Source organism: Poecilia reticulata, chromosome 19, assembly GCF_904066995.2.
Source record: "Poecilia reticulata chromosome 19, P_reticulata-male-v2, whole genome shotgun sequence".
NCBI lineage: Eukaryota > Metazoa > Chordata > Actinopteri > Cyprinodontiformes > Poeciliidae > Poecilia > Poecilia reticulata.
This window is the reverse complement of record NC_088848.1, coordinates 15,627,672-15,654,250: the sequence shown is the minus strand read 5'-3', so window position 1 is coordinate 15,654,250 and position 26,579 is coordinate 15,627,672. Positions and strand designations below refer to the sequence as shown.

General features: G+C 40.3%; 1 protein-coding gene across 8 annotated transcripts in view; it reads left to right on the top strand.

The window, feature by feature from the left end:
• The window catches only part of LOC103481754 (PH and SEC7 domain-containing protein 1-like), a 78,169-nt gene extending 52,624 nt beyond the window's left edge, over positions 1 to 25,545 (top strand). For all 8 annotated transcript variants that reach the window (XM_017310850.2, XM_008437482.3, XM_008437479.3 and 5 more), the window contains 7 exons: positions 3,972 to 4,015; positions 11,484 to 11,677; positions 13,584 to 13,654; positions 15,532 to 15,689; positions 18,506 to 18,650; positions 19,402 to 19,545; positions 19,701 to 25,545. In XM_017310850.2, coding sequence (XP_017166339.2) covers positions 3,972 to 4,015; positions 11,484 to 11,677; positions 13,584 to 13,654; positions 15,532 to 15,689; positions 18,506 to 18,650; positions 19,402 to 19,545; positions 19,701 to 19,961 — 1,017 coding nt within the window. In that variant the 3' untranslated portion in view covers positions 19,962 to 25,545. The remainder of the gene's footprint in view (positions 1 to 3,971; positions 4,016 to 11,483; positions 11,678 to 13,583; positions 13,655 to 15,531; positions 15,690 to 18,505; positions 18,651 to 19,401; positions 19,546 to 19,700) is intronic.
• Positions 25,546 to 26,579: the final 1,034 nt, after the last annotated feature.

Below are 26,579 nucleotides of genomic sequence, written 5' to 3'. Positions count from 1 at the left end.
TGGGACGGTCCCAGAACTACCTGATCACGCCGTTTCTTCCCTCTGGTTGTTATAAACTTCCTTTAATCCACTTTTTCAGTCCTTCATAGTTATAAAATTGTCTCTTTTGTAATGTTGAGAACTGAAAGGTAAGGCAGTGAAGGTTATTCTTATTATAGATATATATTTATGTATCAGTGTAATTTAAACTGTCATAAGACATTCATAGGTAATAACGATCATTCAGGACAAAGTTGAGTTAACATTTACCAAAAAAGAGCAAATTTTCAAGATGACAGATTCCTAAATTAAACCTAAGCCTCTCACAATAATCAGTAAATCATTTAATCGCATGATAAATTAAAACAAGCTCAATCATTTCCAATTTCATGATTTGTTGTTTCTCTCTTTCTACCAAAAACTGGATAAAAGTCAGACTGGAGTTTTGGTCTCAACTAAACCTTTTTTTGAAGGATAATTTTTCTTCCAGAGACTTCATAATTAATTTTACTCTTTATTTCTGTTGTTTTGTTGATTTATTTTGGATATTTAAAATGTCTTCCGGTTCCAATTTTAAATGTCCATTAGAACTTAAAGTTTATTGATATGTGAGAATGTGTTCTTGCATTATGATGCCATTATTATCATTATATTACTGGCAGATTGTCTCAAAACAACAATATTATCGTTTATCGCGATAACCTCTGGGACAATTAATTGTCCAGAAACATTCGTTATTGTGATTGGCCTAATTAAACCTAAGCACAGAAGATCACAACACTGTGTCTATAAGTATTGATAAGATTTGATTTACCACATGGGTAGTGATGACCTATTCTCACCAATCATGGCTAAATCTATGTTTATACATCTACAAGTCTTTCCTTACAGCCCATATTTAGCCATGCATAAGTCAACGTGACATCAATGTTGGATTGTACTCAGCTTCTTTGTCACTGTTGCTCAGTGGTCAGTGAACGTGAACGACCTCAATTGGATCTTAAAGGCTGCTGTGTTCCTGCTTCAGTGCATCTGTTAATGTCCCGTTTAATTATTCAGGAGTGTTTTAAGCAAAGCAACAGAAAACCTGTGGAGCACCGGTCCTTGATGACTGGAGTTTATGATCTGTAGATTAACAACAGTAACAAAGTCATAAATGATCTACTTTTATTTTTGGTCTTAGTTTTATCAGAGTGTTGATGCATTGACTGATGAATCAATATGTGTTAATTGTTAACCTTTTATCAGTATAGCTGTTATTATACTGTTCCCTACCTGTGTGGTATTGTCATCTAAATGCATTGATCTTAACATTAGAAACTTAACCACATGCTGTAGGACTTAAAGTCCTGGCAGGGCTTGTTGTTTGTTATGGTTTGTTGTGCATTGGAACAGACAGGTGTATTACTTTGACATTTTATTGCCTTGTTTCATTTTTTCTACATTGAAAGATTAACTTACTATTTGCAAATAAGAGCTAAATGCTATCTGAGCGCCCCCAAGGGGTCACAATGTTGGATGGAGCCACTCCAAGCATTCAGAATGCTGAGGTGAGTCTTTGTCAATGCAGACAGTATCTGAATGACATTATTAAGAGATTGCTTTGGTGAAGCAAACCAATGTCGGCACAATGATGGTGTTGGTAGCGTCTGTTGCTTTGCACGAAGAAGGATGTTCTGGATGTTGAGTGTCCATGCTGGTTTTCTGCCCCATGTGTTTTATTGCCATGTGATGGACAGGCAATTTGCTCAGGTTTTACCCCGCCTTTCGCACAATGACTGCTGGAAATGGGCGCCAGCCCCCCAATGACCTTGCAAGGACAAGTGGCTGTAAATGGTGGCTGGGATTTTTGTAAACCCAGCTCACTTGAAACAGGAAGAGTTCAGTTTGATTTTATTGTCAGACATTGAGAAAACATGTTTGCTGTTGTTTTTTGTACCTGTATTCTCCTATTCCAATAAAACGCATGGCAGAGACACAACATTGTAATAACTCTAACTAAAATAATCTTCAGAAACTGCTACTCTGCAGAAGCTAACCCCAGGCAAAGAGATGCACCTACACTCCTCCACAGCCAAACTATATTTATTAAAGTAATATTAAAATCAGAAACACATCTGATCTTTTAAAGTTTATAAGTTTCCAGAGTTGTGCATAACAAGTGCTAGTATGTTACTGGTTTACCATCAACAAGACTTGATATTGGAAGGAGTTTAGTTTAGTTTTCTGGAATCCTGGGAATCTCTTCCCTGATTCTGCGAAGCAGGCTGCAGAGCTGCGATTTCACAGCGAAGAGGATGAAACAGAGCTGAGTCTGTAATGAGCTACCATGGGTGAGCATTAATATTCATCATTCTCTGGATTGGTCTCTGATTAGGCCCAGTTTCAAAGCAAAATGCTTGGAGTCAAACCCTGCGATGAATCCTGTTTCATTTGACTAAAAGTCACGATAGGGTAAAATTATTCTCAAAAGGCTAACGGCACCGAGAACTAGCAGCGGCTCCTAAACCCGACATGGTTACTTTAATTTCTCTCCCAGTGAGGAGTCAGGAAGAGTGTCAAAGCTAAAGGCTGAACCAGGAGGCGATGAGCAGCTCCTAAGTGTCTTTTACATCACTTCAGCTGTCACATCCGTCCATCAGCTGCGTCCATCGGCCTCGATCGCCGCACCCCTGACGGTTCCCCGCTGTCCTGCATCCCCTCATCCCTCTGCTGGAGATTGGCTGTGAAAACGGATTTGTTATATTACATTTAGCTGACACAGGCCAATGTCAATGTGAGCTGTCTAAATGTCTCACCTGTCCCTGTAGATCTAGAGGAAGCTGAGGCTGAGATTCCTGCAGCAGCATTAAACCCTCCCTCATCCCCTGAGTCCTTGTTGGTTTACTCTATTTGTTGCTGATGCTAATGAAAGGAAAGGAGCGGCTTCCTTAGAGAGGGGAAATTACCATTAAGAAAACAAAAACTTTGATACAGGATTTTCAGAAAAACTGAAGCAGACTCAGAGGTTGCTTGTGACTTTTCCAAACCATGTTTTATTGTTTTGAAACTGATTTAGAAGATGTAATTGTGTTGCCTATCAAAACTGTACATGACCCATAAGCTATTTCGTACTTTATTTGCACTTTTTATGGCTTTCTTCTTGCTAGAGTTGTAGAGCATAGCTGTGATTCTCTGCTGCTCATCCAAAGGCTGCTTCTCTGATGGGTTAGATGTTACTCCATCAGACGTTTGAGGTTCATGATGTGGTTTTACAATGTTTTCTGTCAGTCAAAATGTGGAACATTTCCTTCATTTGTCTTAGTGATGGGATGCTGAGAAAAAAATAATAGAATGTGGTCCTTTGCTTAGTTACGTGCTAAAACATTAGCTCATTCTTTCAGTTTTTCTTACAGGCATCTCATGTCTGAATGTGTTATAACTCAGAATTATGGTTCTAACTAACCAAGAATATCCAAACATGATCAAGTACTCCACTGAAATTCGACTAAAAATCAGCCAATTTCCAAAGGAAGATTTAGAAAAACCTTCAACCTGAAAGACCGTTGAATGATTGCTTAGAAGGAAAATATTAGGAAATTAGAAAATAAGATTTAAATTGAATTCTACCTGGTCAACCTGGTGATCTAACCCGAGAAATCTCACAGTTAGAACTTGCTCCATTAGACTCAGATCTGTGGAGGTTGATGCAGATCTAAATTATTTATATCTGACTGGTCCAAGACGTGCTCCATGTTTAACAGGTTTGTTGAAGCTGTGGCTCATTAGGTGATCGACGGGTCGTCCAGCAAACCAAAACGAGTTTGACTCTGGAAAAAGGGGCGTTTGCTGAGCAGCATTAAAATGGTTCTTGGACTGAAGCGTCATGCTTTGTGATGTATCTTTCTCAGAAAGCCACAATAAACCTGCACAAATGTTCCCTGCAACACCTGATCAAATCTGGGCTCTGCTCATATCTGAAAATGTGATTTCTGTTTTCTTTTCCCCCGCAGGCTCTCTACAACTCAATCAAAAACCAGAAGCTGCAGTGGACGCTGTGAGTAATTTCCCCTGATTGATGTAAATCGTCATCAGCACTGCACAGGCGCACCTCAATAAAATGCATCATCAGTCAAAGTTGGCTTATTTCAGAAATTCAATTTAAGCATGAAATTTATTTTTCATTTGTTAATTTTGACATTTACGGCTGATGGTTAATAAAATCCCATCATTTAGTTTCTAGAACAGGAGAATGTGGCAGGAATAAAAAAGGAATTTAATGCTGAAATGCTTTGACCTTTTTAACAGGTCATTGCTGTAGCTAAGCACACTTATAGAAAGTGAATTGGAAGGAAAAAGTGTGATTGAAAAAGATGCACAGCAGCTACAGTTTTAATGTCGGGATACACCACAGATGTATCCCGACATTTGCATTTCATTAGGAAATAAAGGTTCAAAGTTCAATCTGAAGTTTCCGCCCTCTGTTTTATTTCCAGCCTAAAGTCAGTTTTGTTCAGCTTATCAATTCTATTGATTTTGTTTTCCAACAGGAGTCCTGCTTTAATGACAGGCAAACTTTCCAATCAATAACGGATATTGTAGCCATGCATTCTCTAAGTTACTGTAAATCAGAGGTCTTCAACTCCAGCGCTGTAGAGCTGATACTTTGACATGAATCCCTGCTTGAACACAGCTGAGTCACTCAGATGGTTGAGTCAAGTGAAGAGCTGGGTCTGACTGGCAGCCTGCAGAGAAGAAACTCAAGGTTACAGCAAAATGATCCCCAACCAGACGGATGTAGGTCCACAAATATTATTCTTTAATTTTTAATTACTGAATAGTTTAATGTTGGGTTTTCATTACTTTGAAGACATAAACACCAAAATCAACAGAAATGAACATTACAAATACATCACTTAGTGTGTAATGACTATATTAACGATGTAAAACTCTGTTCTTGAATCGAATTACAGAAATAGTTTTGATGGTATTGTAATTTATTGCAGTGTGCCTGTATTCTCCTCGCATTGCTTGTGTTGTACCTAGTTTCCTTGTGTTTCACGCACACACACTCACACACACATGCACACACTGACTCTTAGGGGAAACGACGGGGGGTATGGAATAACTTGTTTGCATCTAATAGTGACGTGTTTGTTGTCTGACATGTGAAGGATACATCAGTGTGTGGATTGTTGCTATTCTGGAGCTCGGCTCCACAGATCAGAGCACCTTGGAGATGCCAATTAAGTCACTAGCTTTCCAAGCTTTGTTGCCATAGTTACGGCTCCATGGCTACGACTCCATAGCTACCGCATCGCTCTTTCCTCCCTGTGTTCTCGCACTCAGCAACAGATCAATGGGCTGCATGACAAACGCACGCGGCGAGCGAGCGTGAGCGTGCGTGTGTGTGTGTGTGTGCCTTTGAAACGCAGTAAAATACCAAACGGAGCATGAGAAACTTCATCTCATCCAGCAGTCCACCTGCATCCCGTACAGAGGTGTGACCACAGCCTCCCACTGCAGCTCCAAAAATAGCCTCTCAGCCTCGGCAGCGGCAGCGGCGCTCCTGGAGCTGTGGGATAAAAGTGGCCAGAGGAGCGGATCCGGCCAGAGCCCTGGCTCTCCGGTCCAAACCTCGCTGCTGACATGCGGGCGGCTATTTAAACACTGCAGCTACATAACAGGCCACGGGGGGATGGAGGGGATGTCAGTTTTAGATTCGTAAACATTAGAAAGCGAAGGAGAATCCACCTCCGAACACGAGCCGTCGCAGATACAGAGATGCAGACAGAATAACAGCTGTAAAGGCTTTTAGTGCTGGAGCTTTGAAACTCTCTCTCACGATGTCACGTCCCCTTCCTGCCTGCGTCTTTATCCATAGTTTATAATGAAACTGATGATGGAATATCTCCACATGTGCTGCTCGCCTGTCTCGTTGTGCGCATCAGTTTGTTTTTGCTCCTGATCCTGCCGCAGGTCAGCATTCATTCAGCCTCACTGTATTTATAGACCCCCAAAGCATCAATTTACTGATTTACTTCCAGCTTGAGGCTCAGATAACAAGAAGTGTGACGGAGGTGTGATACTCCGGCACAAAAACAAACTGTTAACTCAGATTATATGATCACAAACTGTATCTGAAGTCTGGCGTCTTATTACAGGTGTGTCTTTGTGTTTTTTTTTGTGTGTTCTGAGCTCCAACGCGAGCGATGTAATTTCACACCCACACGGGGAACTACACACACGCACGGTCACTGTCAGCAGAACGCTCGGATGCGCCCACCTGTTCTTCCTTCGCGCACACATGCGGCGCAGACGCGTACGGCGCACGCTCGCTTCCTCGTTCAGGAGCGGGGGAGGAGGGACGGCAGCGAGCTCTGAAACCGAGACGCAACAAGTCAAGATGCAGGTGGATGCAGAGGTTTGGGTGGAGAAAAGTCTGAGTGAGACAAGGAAAAGCCGGAGTCACTGGACAAGAAGCAAGGGGCATCATGGAGGACACACAACCATGAACACACACACACACCTACGGTCAATTCAGAGAGACAGGTTAACCTAACAGTCTGCTTCCTGCTCTGGGATGCACAGTAGGACTGAAACGATTAATCGTTATGAATCGATTTTCCAAATAATCATTAACTAATTTAGTCATCGATTAATCATTAACTGGAGTATACATGAGACACAATACAATGAGACTCTAAAAACGGCCATTCGCCAAAAGAACAACCTTGCATTAGTCTGGTAGGAAACTAGACTGAAACAACACATTCAGAGCAAGAATTAAGCCAAAACTGTCTAAAATATCTTTACATTTTCATTTAAGATGAAAAAAAAAAACATTTTTCTCTAAATATGTTTTACCCAGAACTCAACTACTTTTATCTATCCAATAATCAGTTATTCAAAAATAGACAACCTGCTAGCCCTACGCTGTGCTGATGTTAAGCAGAAAGGGCTGAGCTTTTCACATATTTATGTTCAAAGTATTATTTTAGCTGTAGATGCATCGTTTACTACGAATGATCAAGCGTTCACTAGAGGAAAGCAGCTGCTGCATTTTAGGCAAGAAATGTGCAAGGCAAGAAAAGTTCAAGCTTTACCACATTTATCATGTTTGAACCACAAACATGTTGTAGGGATTTTATGTGAAAAACTAACACAAAATAGTCACTGATTTTTTTTAGTTGAAGGAAAATTATCTGGTTAATGTAATGATACTCCAAATGAAAATGTTTTGCAGTCTTTACTCATTTGTAAATGGAGTAAACCAGGCTGTTTCTGTGAAGGCCTCAGACGTTTATTAGGGAGCAAACAGGATGACGAAGACCAAGGAACACAAATCATGGAGAAACCCGAGTGTTGGCTTATGAAACAAGATCTCAGCGCTTTGAACGTTTCTGTTTAACGTATCATGTAAAAAGGGAAAGAGGATGACACAGCTGCAGTCACGCCGAGCAGCTACATGTGGAAAACTCTGACCAGATGAGACCCAACATTTCATGGCGAATGTGTAACACAACAAACTTTTCACTTGAAATATGTTTTATTTGGAAAATGCTTACATTAAAACCCTCCAGCCTTCCACATCTTTAACACAAAAAAAACTTTTCAAAGAGCTGTTTGTGCTGTAGCTTTTTCTATGGCGTATCTTCTGTGTTGGTATGCTAGCTGCATTTCCTGTGCTTCCATTAGTCTGTCTAAAGCAGACAGTCATTGGTTATATGGGCAGGTTCAGACAGACGACAGGCAGTACGTCGACAGGACCTGCACGGGGGAACATTAAAATTTCAGACACTTGTCTCATTTCATCAATCAAAGGTATGATGATGATTTTCCCAGAAGATAATCCGTCTGTCCACTGTCCAAAAAGAGCGCGTTCGTTATGGGACAATAACGTGGCTGGAAAACAGACAGAAACTCAATCCAGCTAATATCCAAAAAACCAAAATCAGCTTTATGTTCCAAGATTGTTTCTTCAAACAAGGACTTTACCTTGAGGGCATTTTTATGGTATTATAACTTCTAATAATAATAATAATAATAATATTTTTGCAGTATTGACATGAAAACATAATCTAAGAGTGTTGATATAAAGAACAATGGTGCAGATTATCTCCACTCACTGGCCACGTCTTCAAGTACACAGATTCAACCAGGTATCGCAAACTGGAAGGCTGGTTTTCAAGTTGTTCTAAAGGCATACTGAAGGAGCTAAAATATGCCAGTAAAGTTTTCAACAAAGCAGCACCACCAGCCTGAACTGTTGATTCAAGGCAGGATGGATCCTTGTTTTCATGTTTCTGCACATTCTTAACCTGCCGTCTGAAAGTCACAGCTCAAATCGATCCTCACAACACCAGGGAGTGTTTTTATTGCCTAGTGTTGGTTGTTGCTTGTGTGGGCTGCAGTCTCAGTTTCCTGGTGTTTGCTGAAAGACCTGGACTGGCGTGGTCATCTGCTGCTGTAGCCTACCTGCTTCAAGGTCCGACTTGGTGGTGACTTCAGAGATATTCAGACTTATTCTGCGTAGGGGTTATTTGAGGTGCTGTTTGTTTTTGGCACCAAAGAAACAAAGAACATTTCTATTTTGTAAGCAACTGAAAGTTTACCAGGAACTCTGGCCACTGTGAAACCTTTGTTGACATCTATAAACTATAGGAGTGATTCAATGTAAAATTTAGGCAGCTCTGAGGTTTATTTATTTTTTAAATCCTTCACAAAGACCGACTGGCCTGAGCCAGATTTCTTCTTCTTTTGCAAAGTTACTTTTATTCTTTGTAAGGATCTCACACAAAGTTCTAACGGTTGTCATTTTATTTTTAAAATGAACTAGTTTTGACAAATTGAATGAGCAGGTTTTGTGTTTGTTTTGTTAGAAAGTGGCCGTCCTCCGGCTGAATTAAAGCCATGAATGAAGAGAGGCTGCAGCGTACAGCAGAGCGCGTGTGGATGAATTACTGTCCTCTTTCACTTGACTGTGTTTTGAGTGCTTCTGTCATTTGGTCCACTGACTCAGCGTCACAGGTGAAACGCAGCCAATCTGTTTCCCCTGGCAACCAAAGCAGCACAGATTACCCACAATGCATTTGTTTTAACCTGTTTTCCTGTACAGCAGCATGCTGTCTTTTTTTTTTTTTGCGCTTTATATATATTTATCTATATTTTTTACTTTGACATTTGCTCTACATCGTCTCTCCTAACTTTCAGGGTTATTTTTATTTATTTTTTTTCAGTTTTAAAACCTTTGCTCTCCTCTAAATCCTTGACCTCTTTTTTGTTGTAAAAATATAAATATTAGAATTTTTTCGTTCTGTTTTTCCCACTCCTTTTCCTTTAATTTCTTTCCCTTTATCTACGTCTTTTTTTAATTTAATTTTTCCGTCTCGTGTTTATTCACTCACACTGACAACGTTTTGCCATCTGACAACACTGAGCTTTTGTCTTCTTCTTGCCCCTGTCTCTGCTTCTCTTCTGTCACTTCTTTATCCTCTCTCCACTTTCCGTCTGCGTGGAGACGGACAAATTCAGGAAAGGCCGGCAGTTACCAGGCAACAGGCTAGATGCTCATTGGCTCGATCTCTGCCTCTCTCTCTCTCCGTCCTGCATGGGGGTTAACTGCTGTTATGTACTGTTGGTTACTCATAGCGTGGTCTCAAGGGGGGTGTTTTCTATTTTTGGGCTGAACCTTTGCAGGGGTGCCACCCAGTGAGGTAACAACTGGAACTGCCGTGTTTCCTCGCCATGCGGGTGCGGAGAGAGGCTCCTGATTGTTGTTGCTTTAAAGCATCTATCATCGGCTAATGAGACAAATCCCTTTAAAAAGATAAAGAGCAACGTGGGAGATTATTTGGAGGAGAAAGGGATTATCACTGCTGTTGCATCATGCATGTCGGATTGTCTCTGTAGTCCTAGATTTGTAAAATAACGTGATATATTATTTAATTAAAGAGCAGGAATCAAAAGTAGAGGTGGCCTGAAGATATTTTTCCAAAAACTTTAATTGGTCGACTAAGCGTTTCAGGTTACCGTTTTCAGGACTGCATCATTTCAAACTTTCTTCCTGACTTTCTGGAGCTTATTGTCCTCGTTGCAACTTTCAGAGAATACAAATATCTTAACGCACGGCTCCGATGCTGCCTTGAAAAACATGAAGTTTGCCTTAATGATTTTCGAGGTGACGACATGTATGGAAAAATTAAATAGAGTACAGACAACTATTTGGTTCTCCAGATTATTTTTCTTCTGACATTTTCTAAAGGACAAAAATCTAATAATGCTTAATAAATGCTGTGGTTTTGACATTGATTTGTATTTATGCTGATCAAATTGCGTGTGCTACTGCACAATGAAGGTGATGCTGGATCATTATTTTTCTGCGTCTTTGAAACAAAAGGCAGCTAGATTGAAGGTTTTAGCAAAAAACTGTCTCTTGGCAAAAAGTGAATAAATGGGAAAGCCAACTTTAGGCCCTGTGTGGATGTACGGTGGAGGATCTGTGATGCTGTGGGGCTGTTGCTCTATCGCTGACCCAGAAAGTTTTAAGAAAAAAATCTGGTGGTATTTGCCAGAAAACTGGAAATGGGTTGTTACTGAGTCTTTGTGCAGGATAATGATCAACAAAAATGGAAACAAAATATTATGTTGCTGCAATCAAATCAGAACTTTACTGATTTATTGTCCAGCTCTAAATGAACATGAACCCTTTCTGAGCTGCGCCTTTGAGTTGCAGCTGCAAAGTTCAGTGACAGTTCGAAGGAGTGGCTTCTTTCTAAGTTCAACTCACTTCACTGTTGACAGTAACTGGTGTTACTGGTGCTCTAGCTGCTTGATGGTTTCTGGGTTTTTCTGTGACAGTGAAGTTTCCTACCAGACTGATGCAAGGTGATCTCAGTAAGGTTGAAACGTTACATCCAGTTGTTTAGAAATTGCTCTACAAGATGATTAAAAGCATAAAATACAGTGGATTGAAAGCATTTGAATTCAATTTCAAAATAATTTGTCGAGACTTTCAGTTTGAAACGTACAATTTAGAAAAAGATTCACTCGAAAACATCGACTATAAAAACTTTGTGACCCATTCGGAGAATTTGAAGATCCAGAGAGGAAAAGGAAGCGTGATGTGTCAGGATCTGGTCTTCAGGGTAAATAAGTCTCTGTTTTCCGCCTCAAAGCCAGAACAAGAAGGAAGGCGTTACTCTGCCTTTTTTGATCCTAAAGACCGGCCTGAGTTTCAAAAAGCAGGAGAGGAAAACGCACGCTGAAAGCTTTGAAGGCAGCTCCTGTTCTTTCCGTTGCTGATGCGCTGCTTTGTAAGCGCCTTGAAGAGCCGAAGCTCGGCTGAGACAGCGGCAGCGACCGGCGATTTGACTCATGTGAAATCTCATGTCCTGGTGTAACAAGCACACGGTGCACGGCAGAAAGGACAGGATGAATGATGATGTGTTTATTGCTAATGAGGCAGGACACGTAAGTGTCGATCACCATGGAGTCTGTTTTTTTTTTATACTTTGTCTCCATAGAGATGAGGAAGAGCTGCGGAAGTCGTTTTCAGAGCTTGGGGACAGCCTCCTGGACTCTGACGCCTCCAGGCCGATGAAGAGGGTGGGCAGCAGCGGGAAGCCCCTGTCGGACGGGACGGACCCGACGGGGATGCTGCTGTACAAGAACGGATTCCTGGTGCGGAAAGTCCATGCTGACTCAGACGGAAAGAGAAGTACGAGACGGACAGTTCGTCAAGCGTTTAATCAAAACTCCTTTCACTTAGTTGTCGTTTTCAGTGTTTCAAATGTGTTTTAGGTTACACACTTACAGATGTATTCATGCCCTTTGAACTTTTTCACTTTGTCACAAACCACAAGCTTTAATGTATTTTATTTGGATTCATTTTAGCAGAAAAAGTTAAGAAAATTATGATTTTTAATCATTAAAAAAATCTTAAAACTTTTCCATGCATACTGATCCTGCTCACCTCTGATACAAAAAAAAAGAAAGAAAACATCCTCTATTAACCCCACAGTGGAGAAATTCAGGTGTGACAGCACCGGGTTAAAGTAAGAGGAAACCTACAGACTCACACAAAGGTCAAAAATATATCCATCCATCCATCCATTTCCTTCCGCTTATCCGGGGTCGGGTCACGGGGGCAGCAGCTTCAGAAGGGAGGCCCAGACTTCCCTCTCCCCAGCCACTTCTTCCAGCTCCTCCGGGGGAATCCCAAGGCGTTCCCAGGCCAGCCGAGAGACATAGTCCCTCCAGCGTGTCCTGGGTCTTCCCCGAGGCCTCCTCCCGGTGGGACGTGCCCGGAACACCTCACCAGGGAGGCGTCCAGGAGGCATCCTTACCAGATGCCCGAGCCACCTCAACTGGCTCCTCTCGACGTGGAGGAGCAGCGGCTCTACTCTGAGTTGCTCCCGGATGACCGAGCTTCTCACCCTATCTCTAAGGGAGAGCCCAGCCACCCTGCAGAGGAAACCCATTTCGGCCGCTTGTACCCGTGATCTCGTTCTTTCGGTCATGACCCAAAGCTCATGACCATAGATGAGGGTGGGAACGCAGATCGACCGGTAAATCGAGAGCTTCGCTTTTTGGCTCAGCTCTCTCTTCACCACGACGGACCGGTACAGCGCCCGCTTCACAGTAGACGCTGCCCCAATCCGCCTGTCGATCTCCCGCTCCCTTCTTCCCTCATTCGTGAACAAGATCCCCAGATACTTAAACTCCTCCACTTGAGGCAGGACGACCCCCCTGACCCGGAGAAGGCACTCTACCCTTTTCCGGCTCAAGACCATGGCCTCGGATTTAGAGGCACTGAGCCTCATCCCGGCCGCTTCACACTCTGTCAAAAATATAGAAATAAGAATAAAAAATTTAAATGTTCCACATAGGAAAAGTAATACTGTGCATTTATTAAAAAATAGCATATTCAGATTAAAAGCAATGTGAAGCAGAGTAAGTTAATTTAGAGAAGAAAAAATTAGAAGTTGAATTACAGAAATTTATGCGCATTAAAAATAACTAACTATTTACTAGCAGTGGAAAAACTGTAAAAACAACTGGAATGTGAAAATATCAGTAATGTTATTTTAACTGATAAAAACAACAGGAATGTAAAATCTTTTTGAGTCTGTTGGGAGCAGTGATCGTTAAAGTCCAACAGACGCTGAGAGGAAGCAACTATGATAACGCTCCTTTGTGCACCTAGGATGCAGCAGCAGTCTGTCGCTAAATTAACTCTCTAGTTCAGTAACAGCATTTTCCATCAAACCGCTGATTAAGGAAAGCTAAAAAGACACCACCTTCAAACATGGTGGAGGCAGCATTATGCTGTGGGGTTGCTTTTCTTTGGCAGGAACAGGGAAAATATTTATTGTTAGGTTTTTATTTACCTCACAATCACTACTATGTGTTAATTTATCACATAAAACCACAACAAAATACATTAAAATTTATGTGAATTTATATGAAATGGTGCAAAGAGTGTGAATACTTCTGCATGTCTAACGTTTCAAAATGTAGATTTTTGATTATACAAAGTAACTGAGCTTTAATTAACATCTAGACTATCTGCTTTTTCCCTTACGTTTGTGTCATTTAACGTTTTAACATGTTTGTCGTTCAAGCACCGAGAGGGAAGAGAGGCTGGAAGACTTTCTACGCCATCCTTAAAGGGCTAATTCTGTATCTACAAAAAGTAAGGCTCTTACATCAGCATAAACAGTGTGAACTCTGGATATTTTCCCCTCATTTCATGTAAATAGCCTGAAAAGATGCAATGAGAAGCAGTTTGCACCAGCCTCTGATTGATATGCATTATTCATCCTGTTAAAGAACGCTTGACTGCATTGCCATAAGCTTCCTGTTAGGCTTTCATTCCAGTAGCAGCAGATTTATAACAGAAGGTGACGGGAAAAAAACAACAAACATCAGGAACTAGCTGGTTTTAGATTAGCACTTCTTCTTTATGTCTTATGGCGTAACGAGCCCTGCCGCCGGGTTCTGGCAGCAAGCAGGGACCCATACGGAGCGAAGAGTCTGGCTCCAGAAACAGGCGACCTCCATCAGCAGAACAGCCTGCTGCTGCTGCTGCTCCCAAACGGAAAGAAAAACTGCACCTGCTCAGGGCTTTGGTGTCCAGAAACATCAACCATTACATAATACCACTAAACGTTTCCAATCAGAAGTAAAAATAAATGTTAGCTGATTATCAGTTTTAAATAATACCTTCTAAAGAAATGACATTATGACTAATTTAATACTGAGTTAACTCTTCCAGGGCGACAATCCAGCCAAATTTGCAGTACCATAATTCCGCCACACGTTGCGCTCTCTGAAAAAATTCCAACTGTTTCTGAAAGGAGAGACGTTGCGCTTTCCAGCCAATATTGGGTTATTACGGTAATTTCACCCCTACTGCAGCAGGGAGTGAAGTTAATCCGAGGGGGGCAGAGTTTTAATTGACGGTAAATTGCGAAAATAACTTGTTAGATATTGAACGTTCCAGTTGTTATGAATAAATGGGCAAATATATTTATTCACAGGACATTTAAAGAACTGCGTACAATTAAAATAAGCAAAATTATCCAAGCGGAGATTTGAAACTTAGATTTTAAGTAGGTAAAAGAATTGGGCTCAATTGGATTGAATTAAACTCAGTAAATAAAATAATCTTGAGTTGAATTATCAACCAATTGTTTATACAACCTGTAGAAATGTATCAGTTTGTATACATGAAGAACAATAATAGGTACTGCCTGAAACTATGTCTCATTAAAACCAAAAACGCCGTTATATTGTTTGGAGTTTATGCACTAAACCATATTTCAGGCATCATCTACCTCTTCGATACAAAGAACCACTTTACACTGCTGCAAAATAAAATTTTAGAGCCACAAAAAATATTTACATGTATTATTTTGAACGCAAAATTAATCTAACTAATTCTATTTCTATTTACAGATGTTAGAAAAAAAAGAATCATAAACATTTGCAAGTCATAAAACGACTGAGCTCTTTTCATTTATATGGAAAATGAAGAAGTTGGGTAAATGGTTTGAAGCTAAAAATCATTAAAATATTTTTAAAACCCTTCTACCTTAGGTGCCCTAGTTTTGTAAATACTGTCTGCAGAAATAGCAGAAAAACATGCAGAAGAACTATTAAAAACACTTTTTTATTGCTTCGATAATCAAAAACATCTCTTGTTTGGTTTTATAACGGCCAACAGAAACACGTGTTACTAAAGCATTTACAGAAAATTATTTTTAATCTAAACATCAAACTTTTATGTCTTTCTTATACTGAGTTTGTTCTATTCCTTTTGAAATAAGTGTTGTCCAAATTCATGAGTAACTTTGGTATATTCCCACTAAAACAATAGTTTCTTCATTTGTTTAGGCAAAATCCACATCCAAAGTCTTGCTTTACTGAAGCTTGTTCTCTAAACAGTTAAGTTTTATAAAACTTGATCAAATAATTTAAGTTTACTACCAACCAGCATTTTGGCTCCTTTCTAGAGGAATCCCTGTTTGAGGTTTGGACATTAATTCCTGCTGAACGTTGTCATCTCAGGGCGAGTACCGGCCGGATAAGCAGCTGTCGGATGAAGACCTGAAGAACGCCGTGTCCATCCATCATTCTCTGGCAATGAAGGCGTCAGACTACAGCAAGAGACCCAATGTCTTCTACCTGCGGACGGCTGACTGGAGGGTTTATCTCTTCCAGGCACCGTGAGTCTCGTTATGCCCCGTTTACGTTGCTCAGTTAGCTGGAAGGAACCTAAACGCATAAATTATCACGAATGTCTCCTGCAGACCCTGCACATGCAAACCCAAACAAGTTACTGGTTTCTTTTTCTGACCTGATATAGTTTGAGCAATGGTAACACGCTCCAACAAAACGGAAATAAACTTTTCTCATCCTGCCATGAAAAATACAAACATGTATTGTAGGTTGAATATATCGAGAAGCAGCTTATGCTCATTGTTAAGTAAGGTGTGGGATCCGTGATGCTGTGGGCCTGTTTGTCTTCCAAACACGCAGTGAGCAGCGTTGGCGTACCGAGCATCATGAACTCTTTGTAACTCAAATGAAAATAGCCTGTGCCAGGAAGCTGAAAATGCGTCATCACCGGGACTTTTAACGAGATTTTGATTCGGAGCACATGGCCAAATCAACTCTCAAATGATTCTCTGGACAGTAAATCAACCTACAACTACAGACTCTCCTGTCAGCGGTTACTGCACCTTTTATGTCACTAACATGAGTTTACTTTTTATATCCCAGATTATTTCTGTCATATCTTGTTTAAAACCACGACTGGCTACAGCAAGATGTTAATACGCAGATATCAGAGAACTGACAGTGATGGATCAAATTAATCATGTGCCAAGTATTTTTTTTATTTATTTTTTTTACCATTTTCCGACCACTGTCCAACAACTTCTCCACAGATGGATGTGTGCAATAAACCATCTGGTCTTTCAGGTTAGAGCCAAGCATCATTCATGTAATCCCAGACTCCCTGATGATCCATGAGAGGGGGCAGGGTGTCAAGCAATCTGTTGTGGGATGTTTGTGGAGATGCTGCTGCTGCTGCTGCTGCAGGATGCATTCAGGATTCATCCACATATAAATCGTTTAGACACATGAAGCTGTTAGAAATCCTAAGATAATCGGATCCCCTTGTGTCCAAAGTATTTAATGAAGTGCAGAAACGTTTCTCAGGTTCAAACTATGAGCTTCAGAAACTGATTCTCTCCAGGTCTTTTCAAAATGTCTTCCAAAGGCTGGAGGTTAGATCTAATGCAAGAGTGTCCAAACTGTGGCCCAGGGGCCATCATTTGTGGCCTTTTAAATGATTTTTTTGGTCCCTGTCCACAAGTCAAGAATGGTGAAGAATTTGGCCAACAAAATAGAAAACAACTGATGACCCACAAAATGTAGAAATGTTCTGTTTCTCTTTTAATAAGGCAACAGATCAAAGCCCTTTTTATGTTTTGCATGATATGCAAAATATTTGTTGCATTGCTTTTAATTCAGAAATGTTGTAGCCCACTATTAGTTAAAATTTATCAGGGTAAAAAGTTTGAACACCACTCATCTAAAAAACACAAGCTTTTCACACACAGAGATCCCGTCCCATCATCAGTTATTTTCAAGCAATCTAATCTTATTTTTCCCCATTTAGAAATTTGGAAAACTTTGAAACTAGTTATGGCTTTAAAAAAGGATTGTTGATTTTAAATTTGTCTCTTATTCAAGGAACTGATAATGTGCTTTATAAAAAACAGCAACGTGAGAACAGCTTCACAGCAACTGTCAGTCAGCCTCTGATTGGTTGACGATTCCCTTGTGACGACTCCTCCCCACCAAAGCATTCAAAGAGTCAAATTGAAAGCTGGAGTCGATCAAGAAGACTTTCCCAACCAACTAAGATTTTGCAGGATGTAATGTTTGTCTTTTGGTGTGAGGTTGTGTAAGATTCCTCAGTGTTGCTTTCTTTAAGCTCTTTTCTTGTCGTATCCAACATGGTTCCAAATCCAAAGCAACGATGGTCAGAATTGATCATCTGCTGACTTTTAAGTGACCTTCTGGTTAATTTATGCCGAGATTTCTTCGTCAGGGAGGAAAGAGCTTAATGTCTCACTAAGGAAAGCCCTTTCTGCCGTTTGACTGAGGTGATTCTGTTGCTGAGACACCAGACGAATCCAGACTAGTTCTGGATCTTGACCAATGTTGGATCATAAAAATGTTTTCTTAAAGCAACTGAGAAAATGATAAATACTTAATAAATGCAAGAATCCAATGTGACAAATCAATTTAAGTATTGAATCTAAATAAATCTTAACCATGCAGAATATACAGAAATCTTCTCTCATGTGTGATAGAGGTCACCAAATGGAGAAAGTCAATAATTTCTCCTTTCTTCTTTGAGATCATGAGACTGATTGATGTACGAGCCTCAGTTCAGCTTAATTTATCATAAGAAATTTGACCTTATGAGGCAATTATCTGTTGCTAATAGGAACGCACTCAGATCATCGTTGGCCACATGCTAAATTGCCCGTGTGCTGAAGGTGGAGGTGCACTCAGCAGGATCCAGGAAGTGGCGCGTGATTGGCCACATGTTTCAGCCCCAGGAGGACAGGCTCTGTGCTCCAGTTTGCAGCTTGTATTTGTCCCAGATAGCTGAACTCCTCTCTGCGTCTCTCTCTCTCTCTCTATCTCTTTGTCTCTCCATTTCCATCTTCTGTCCGTCTCCTCTGGGATTTTAAAGCGAGGCTGTCTGATTCGAGCTGATATTCCTCACGAGGCCCTAATTGGTCTTTTAGTGTAGAACAGAGCCTATTCTCTCATGCATTAATTGGCTCCAAAATCAGTTCTTTGTCAACAGCAGTGCTGCATTTTCTGATCATTTATAATCCCTTTGATGCTGCAGCCCAGCCAAGTGCTGATGTTGGTGTAAAACGCCACAGAGTGGAAGCGGTTCGTACCAAACCGAGCATTCCGTTTTAATGAGTGCTGTGTGATTTATCCATGACAGGAACGCTGAGCAGATGCAGTCCTGGATCACGCGTATAAACACGGTGGCCGCCATGTTCTCGTCTCCTCCCTTCCCAGCAGCCATCGGCTCCCAGAAGAAGTTCAGCCGACCGCTGCTGCCAGGAACGATGTCCAAACTGTCCGAGGTACCGCTAACCTTATCGGACATTTCCATCAGGCTGAACTGCTTTATATGTCACAAACAACTTCAGTGTGTATTGTTGTGGTTTTATGCAAAAGACTATTAAGCTAAATTGGCATCGTATGTTTGTGCAGCAAAAATGTTCATTTGTACTACTGTCTTTTCAAAATAAATGCCTCCAGAGGTCATCAGAGGTCAACCAGCCAGTTCACATTTACAAAATCAAACAAAATATACCGTCAGTCCACTGAGCTACACTTTTGCTGGTTTGTGCTGTTATAATTTTTAAGATATAAAAAAAAGTTTCCAAAGGTCACAAGAGATCACACTTCCCTTTCCCCGCACATTAACAAAATCAAACAAAATTGATATAAATGAACTTGTGTGTTTGTGCTGCTAAAACTTTTGTAGCACAGTTGATTGCCACAAAATTTGTTTGATTTTGTAAATGTGGGGATGGGTGGTTGGTTGACCTGTGATGATCTCTGGAAACATTTATTATAATATCTGTAAAATGGTAGCAGCCCAAAAGGTTGAGTTTTATAAAAGTTTTTTATGTCTGCACTGCACTTTATCCAAGTTCTATTCAGATTGTTCTGAAGTTAAACATTCTCATTATTTGGTGCTTAAATTGATTTATTTTTTTGTCATAAAAAAATAATGAGAGAAATAGCAAGCGACTCTCAGAATGTAATTAATCAGATGGTCATGTTTGCTTTTCTATTGCCGTAAATGTTTTTGTGTTGACGCTCCAGGAGGAGCAGATCAGATCCCATGAAGCTCGGTTCAGAGCCGTCTCCACTGACCTCGCTGAGCTGCGGTCTTTTCCTCCGGACCGCAAGGTCAAAGGCCGGGAGCTGGAGGAGTACCGCCTGCGAGACGAGTATCTGGACTTTGAGGTGGGAAATGTTCTGTAGAGGACTGCAGTCGATGCATTCAAAGGGAAAGTTACAGACGTATTTAAATGTGTACACCTTTTATAGCTATGAGTAATCGGTGTCGCTCATTACTCCAGTAATGTCCTCAGACGTTTTCTTCTGTCGCACCTCCTCAGAAAACTCGGTACGGGACATACATCATGCTGCTGCGGGCCAAGATCCGGAGCGGCGAGGAGGACCTGTCCGTGTTCGAGTCGCTGCTCCTGGAGGACAGCAGCCTGCAGAGGGCGCACTCCAGCCCCACGCTGCAGGACAGCAGCCTGGCCAGCCAGGCCAGCAGCAGCCGGGGCACCAGCAGCAAAGCCAGCGCCTGCAGCAGCAGCAAACCTCGACAAGAAGGACAGAGGAACAGCTACAGACAGGCTGTCAAGAAGTGAAGCAAGGAGGGGGCGCCGGGAGCAGCACGAAGTCGCTCTCCCAGCGGCAGGCTGTCTCCCAGCGAAGGCTTTTATTTGAGATCCAGGAGGGTTCGGAGCTCTGCTTGAAGGGGGAGCAGGAGTGAGGGGCTTACCCCCACGCCTTCCCGCTGCCACGACGCCCCACCCGGCACCCCAGTCTTCTCGTGTGGCCGAGGAGGTGCAGATCCAGCGAGGATGTTGGTGCAGGAGGTGGGGGGAACAGCTGTGAGGTCAGAGAGGAGGAGGTGTCTTTGAAGATGGACGCTGGATGCGGCGGCAGCAGCAAACGGCACAGTTCCTTAAAAAGGATGCTTCCAGATCAAATGGGACACCACAGGGACCTACATTCAGCATCCTTTCCTTTCTCCCCTCCCTTTTCTTCTTTCAGGGCACCTCTCCAGCCACATCCTCACAACTTTTTCCACGACCCTTCAACTCTGTTAGGGACCAAACATGTTTACACACTTTGAACTGTTGCCTCATTACAGACGACTCGAGATTTGGTTTTTAGTCGTACCGCCACTCCGACGTGAAGCGCTGTAACAGACTTTTAAAGCATCACTACGTTGTTCTTTTGGAGCCTCTACATTCCAGCTCCGTATTTCCGTTTATTCTCACGATGCGTTCACATTCCACACGCACGAGTTGGGAATCGCAGCTTTTAGCTCCAGTAAGGGCGGCGTGAAGTTCAATCAGCGTCGCTGCAGAGAAACGCCGTGACGAGAACGCGGCTGCTCGTTTCTTTTGGGGGGGGTTTCTGGACAGCTAGAGCCGACGTCCGCAGAAGTTCTCGGTGCGATGCAGCCACAAAACTGCATCTCAAGCAAAGAGAGAGGTTTATTTTTTTTTTCGCTCTACTTGAACATATCTTTTCTCCTGTTTGCTTTTGCTTCTGTCCAGTGATGTGTTTAGTTTTCTTTCTTGGGCGAATGTTTTTTTTGTGTGTGTGTGTTTTTTTTTACCCCTGCTGTGATACGCATGCCTGCATCCAGCACAGCTTCTCTTAGGGCTTTTACTACTTAGACATAAAAAAAAAACAAAAAAAACTGAGAGTCCGAGCTTCTCCCAGGGGCTGTTCAGTCATTCTCCTGCCTGTGCCATACCCGACGCGTGTAACCTCCTGTCTGTACCGCTCATTTCCAGGCCGACACTCACCGGGCAGACCGTGAATGTTGATATTTTTAAGGTATTTTTCAGTCGTCTGTTGTTGTTGACCCCTGCGCCCGTCAGTGTATGAGCATACGATCAAATACGATAAAGGAAACTTGCTATCCAGGACGTGTTGTACAGTATATAATGCACCTGCTTATATTGTAGGATATATGACGGTATATTTGCAATATATTCAGTACACTATTGTGAAGATGCATTAGGAGCAAACACAGAAAACTACTTGCTAGTCCCAAAAAGGGCTGAATGATAATCATGTGATTTTGTTTTTTTTAATTATTATTATTATAAAGTATTTAGAAAGGCTATTCTTGACAGGTTACACTAATTTAGTCTGTTGCATTAGAAAGCTTTCCAATGCTGAAACCTATTAGCATGATTTTATTTGGATTGGGGCTGAGGATGTAAAAGATGCATGAAGAGAGCAGGGAACATGAAAAAATGAAAAAAATTATAGAAGAGGAAACAAAGAAACTTTGGGATTTGTTAAGAGTAGAATAGTGTGGATATTTTTAGTAGCCATAGACACCTCATAGCATGCAGGTGTATCTCAGAGAAGTTAAATATTGTTGAAAAGTTTATTTATTTTTTTTTCTCTCCAGTAATTCAATTCACAAAGTGAAACTCATATATATTTATTATAAACAGTCATATATTTACAATTTGGTGATTTTGGGTTACAGTCAATGAAAAATTTACTTTCCTATTTCCATAATGGAAAGTTGAGTGGAAGGATGAAGTGTGGTAGAGAATGATTCTTCTTCTTTCTGTCTTTTTTTTTACACACAAATGTTAGTCTTTGTGTGTAAAAAAAGAGTAACACTTAGACTTGTGTAAATTTAGGCAGGGTTAGAGCTAACCCTCTCTATGGGGTCAGGGCAACTTGCTAGCCACGTTAGCACAGCCGTTGAATCAGCTTTTGCTACCTTTGGCATTGTGGAGAGGTGCTTAGTCTTTCTGGAAAATAAACTCAGCATCTCCATAAAGAAAAACATGGAACATTAGTGCGTGAAGCAATCTAAAATTCCCTGGATGGTTTAGCTGACGTTAGGCCTGAGAAAATACGGTGGACCAACACCACTCGATGTCAAGGTTTCCCAAATCATCACTGGCCGTTGAAACTTCACACTGGACCTCGAACAATATGGATTCAGTGGCTCACTAATCTTATTTCAACCTCTGTGTCTATGATTTCCAAATGAAAAATTGACTATTAGCGGAAAAACAGTTTATTTTTTTTACTCACTCTGCTAATGTCCGACCTTCGTTCTTATTAGTCCAGGTCAGAACCTTTTCCCCTGCTTTAGGACAGAAGTAACATAAGAAATGAGATATTAATGCACTGTGTCCTGGATATACTGTATCTGTGTAGAAGTACTGACTCCTCGTTGCAAGTTTTTCCTTCCACTCAACTTTCTATCAATGTTTTTTTTTTAACTTAAACCCCTTGTGGAAGATCTCTGATTGTGCCACCCATAACATAACATTTGTGTTTTAGAAATCCTTTGTTTCTTGGATTAATGTAAAATCAATTTATTTTGAAGAGACAGAATTTTGAGTTTAAGCCACGATCATCAAAATTACCAGAAGAAGATCCGTCCGGTATGAGTTTGACTTTACAGTTGAGTTTCTGAAATAAATGAACTTTCTGATGGTATGCTGACTTGTTGAGATACAGCTGTAAGTTGATGCACAGCCATTTTCTACTCAGGCTTTTCGAGCAGCTGCAGTGCCAGCGTCCAACCAGCAGGGAGAGCTGTCAGCATTCACTTGTAATTCCTCTTTCAGCCATAACCCCACCTGCTGCACCTGCAGTGAATATGCACAGCATCTCCCACTCACCTGGGGAAGGGGATGGGGACCGCAGGGCTACGCGACACACCGGACCTGTTTGTGTTAACCTTTTTGTGAGCCGCAGTGCATGCTGGGACGGTGCTGGACGCTCCGAGGAGCTTCGAGACGCTTTGGTTTTGTTCGTCCCAGCCTCCGTCCAGCATCGGCTCCCGTAGAGCATGAGTTATATCAGTGTGTACAGTTTCTAAAGCGAATGATTTAGTATTCAGCGCTGCACAGTGTTAACGCGTCAGTCACGTTTCTGTTGCAGTGTGTGGCTTTTTCCTCACCTGTAATCTTTAAGCAGCGACTCAAACATTTCCAAGTTTTGCTTTGGAGGGTTTATATCTTTGTCTTGAATGGCATCAAACGAGCTCTTTTGTTTTGGAGCAGATTGTCAGAAAAGACTAAAGGACTGTTTGTGATGCTTGTTTTTTCCTCGTACTGCCTGGTGTTTTGTGAACCTGAAAAGGTGAGGAAATGTTTGTAGAAAAGGTTCGTAAATAACGACGGTTTCATCTACACGTCATGTGTCTCATTTCAGCAGCTCACTCTGATAGTTTGAAAAGTTTTTTTTTTTTGACATCTTGTTGCAAAAACCATCATCCAGTTGATTAACTCTGCAGTTAAACTGCTAAAAAATATTGGAAAAAAACGAATTTATAATACAGTTATAATCTAGCAATGCAGCTGCAGCTCATTTCTGCTCTTTAAATTGTAAATTTTTATTAAGATTTTATTAACTGCTAATGATCATCAGAGGACTTTCATCTAAAATGTTTGGATTCCAAACAGCTGCAGAAAGAGATGAAGTTTAAATGTGTTGCTAAAAAAATCAAAGTAAATCACAACCTTTATATGTGTTTTTATTCTGTTTTATATTTAATATAATAATCCTATTGTTACACATTTTAACTGGTTTCTGGAGATTAACTCAACTTGAGAACCACTGCATTTTTCTGCTTTTCATTTTTATGTTTGACGTAAATGAATGCGTCTCGTGGTTAAGAGTTTGACTTACATTTTTGTGCTGCGTCTGCTTAATGCCTGATATCAGATTAAGTTTTTATTTATGGTTTAAATCATCTTTAATTACTGAAAACGCTATGATCTACAGTGCCTTGCAAAAACTATTCATGCCCCTTGAACTTGTTCCTATTTTGTCACATTACTGCCACAAACTAATAGATGTATTTTATTGGGATTTTGTGTGACAGATCAACACAAAGTAGTGCATGGTTGTGAAACTGAAGGAAAACAAAACATTTTTTACCAATGAAAATCCAAAAGGTGTGGCATATGTCACACCTTCTGACAAAAATTCATGTTTTAAGCTTTCAAGCAAAGTCGAGTTTATTTGTATAACAAGACACTTCAAAGTGCTTTAGACAATAAAACCGTAATAACTGTTTATGAAACAATCACCAAACATTACATTTTGTCTAAAATGCCATCATAAAATATATTGATCAATATGTTAATCAATTTCCAAGTGGTTTTTAATCAAAGGCACCTGTAAACAACTGGATTTTTAGCCTCAATCTAAAGTAGCGCAGTGTTTCGGATCTTTAGCAGGTTTCCAGAAGTTTGTTTCAGACTGCTGCTTCATCTTCTTAGGGTCTGACAGAAAAATGTCAATAAAATACACATTTTTGTGGTTGCAACATGACGAAATGTGAAAAGTTTCGAAGCAAGGGACTGTAACTTTAATGAAAAAATATCTTTTTCTCAAGAATCAAATCCTTATTAAATGTAGTAACGAGAGGAGCATTACGTTTGGCCTGTCTGAGCTTGTTGATCAGAATTAATCAGAACCATTTTAGGTGTCGGGTCTTGCTCCAAACATGTGGCTAAACTCTCAAACAACCCAAAAGTCAACCATCTTCATCTTATCTGATCCGTGAAAAGAGGCAGTGCTTCATTTAATCTGCATAAATCTGTTCGAATACATGGCGCAATTAATAAAAGACAACAATAATGAGAGTTTGTTCTGATACATTAAGTGTTTTTAAGTGAATTTAAAGAAACGGCAATGAATGAAACAGAGAGCAGCTGCTGGAAACGGTTTGTGAAGTTAAAGTTGCAGGATTTGTTTCTGTTAACGCAGCAATGCACGCCTGAGTGAACTGTCCTATAAGTGTTTCCATCACTCATCATCATTTCTGAATGTAAATAAAGCATGAGATCTTATGGCCTGCTTTTGTTTATATTAGAACACTAAATGAAGGGTTCACATATTAAGTAGGTCACCATGATTTACTCTGTTCAAGCTCATGCTCACCTTTATTTATTTTTTTCTATCGACAAAGGAAATGGCTATATTTATTGCTGTTCTACGCTGTCGTGTTTTAGAGGCTCAGAAAAATCTTTTTACATGTAAAGTTCTGATCCGTCTCGGTGTGTTTTTAGACTGGTGCAGGTAAGACGATGTTCTTTTGATGCTAAAACAGTGAGCTACATGTGTCACTGCCTTGTTCAGTCTCACCAAGGAAATGTCGTTTGTGAGCTTCTCATTTTTGGGAATTCTAGAGGATAAAAATAAAAGTGTTTGTAAAGGTTGGCCGTGTCTTCATCTCATTGTGTGGAAGTTTAAAGCACGCTTAATGAGTGTTTAACCCTGGAAGAAGAATCTTAAACACTCAGATGAAAAACACAATGTAGCCTTATACAAAGAGGGAAGACTATTTAGATCTAAAAATAGTTATAATATTCATTATAACTTTTGTTATGCCAATAGATTTGTCTAAAAATATCCTTTTCCATCTGGAAAAATATATTCCTCCTAATAATTTTGCAAATGTAAGTAGTTTATTATTGTAGTTTTTGTTTTGTTTTGCTAATTAAACAACATAAATAGATTACCAGCAAGAAAAATTACACACGTTATGATTGTGAGCCATCAACAATACAGAAGTACGGTATTTTGATGGAATGTTTTTAAAGGTGTCCCATAGATCATAGTTTAGTTTGTACAATTTAATAAATATAAATTTGAAGTTTGGGGAGGAAAACGCCAAAACTCAAGTCCAGGGGGTTTTGTTTTGAACTTTCACACACACACATATATATTTAAATAAAAAGAGTATATAGAAATCAGTCTTCCAGTTGGCCATATAGAGGATGGATGAGAACTAAGAAGGGATGAAAATGAAAAATTACAACAATACTTAGCAGCAGAAAGGTGAAAGTACAAAATGTCTGCAGGAGATAGGCAATATAATTTACATATTCTTTAGAAATGCATAGCATGAATCTGACTATATTTTGTAAATGTGTGGAAATTGTAAAAAATATATATATATATTTTCTGTAACTACGTTATTTGATGCAGTACATTTAATAATAGTTGGAACTTAAAATTAACTTTACATTTATCAAGATGTAAAGTTCAAAACAAAATGATAACTTTTATTTCAAAGAATTGTTCAGCCTACAGTCGGTATGCAGATGAGAAAATACATCAACAATTTATTTTATAACACTTTAAACATTTAAACTGGTATATGTTAAATCTTTTGAATTTTTTACATGCCCCATGAAATAAATTATGCTGAATTTGAAACATAATGTAGACAGAATAAAATGTTTTGGAAA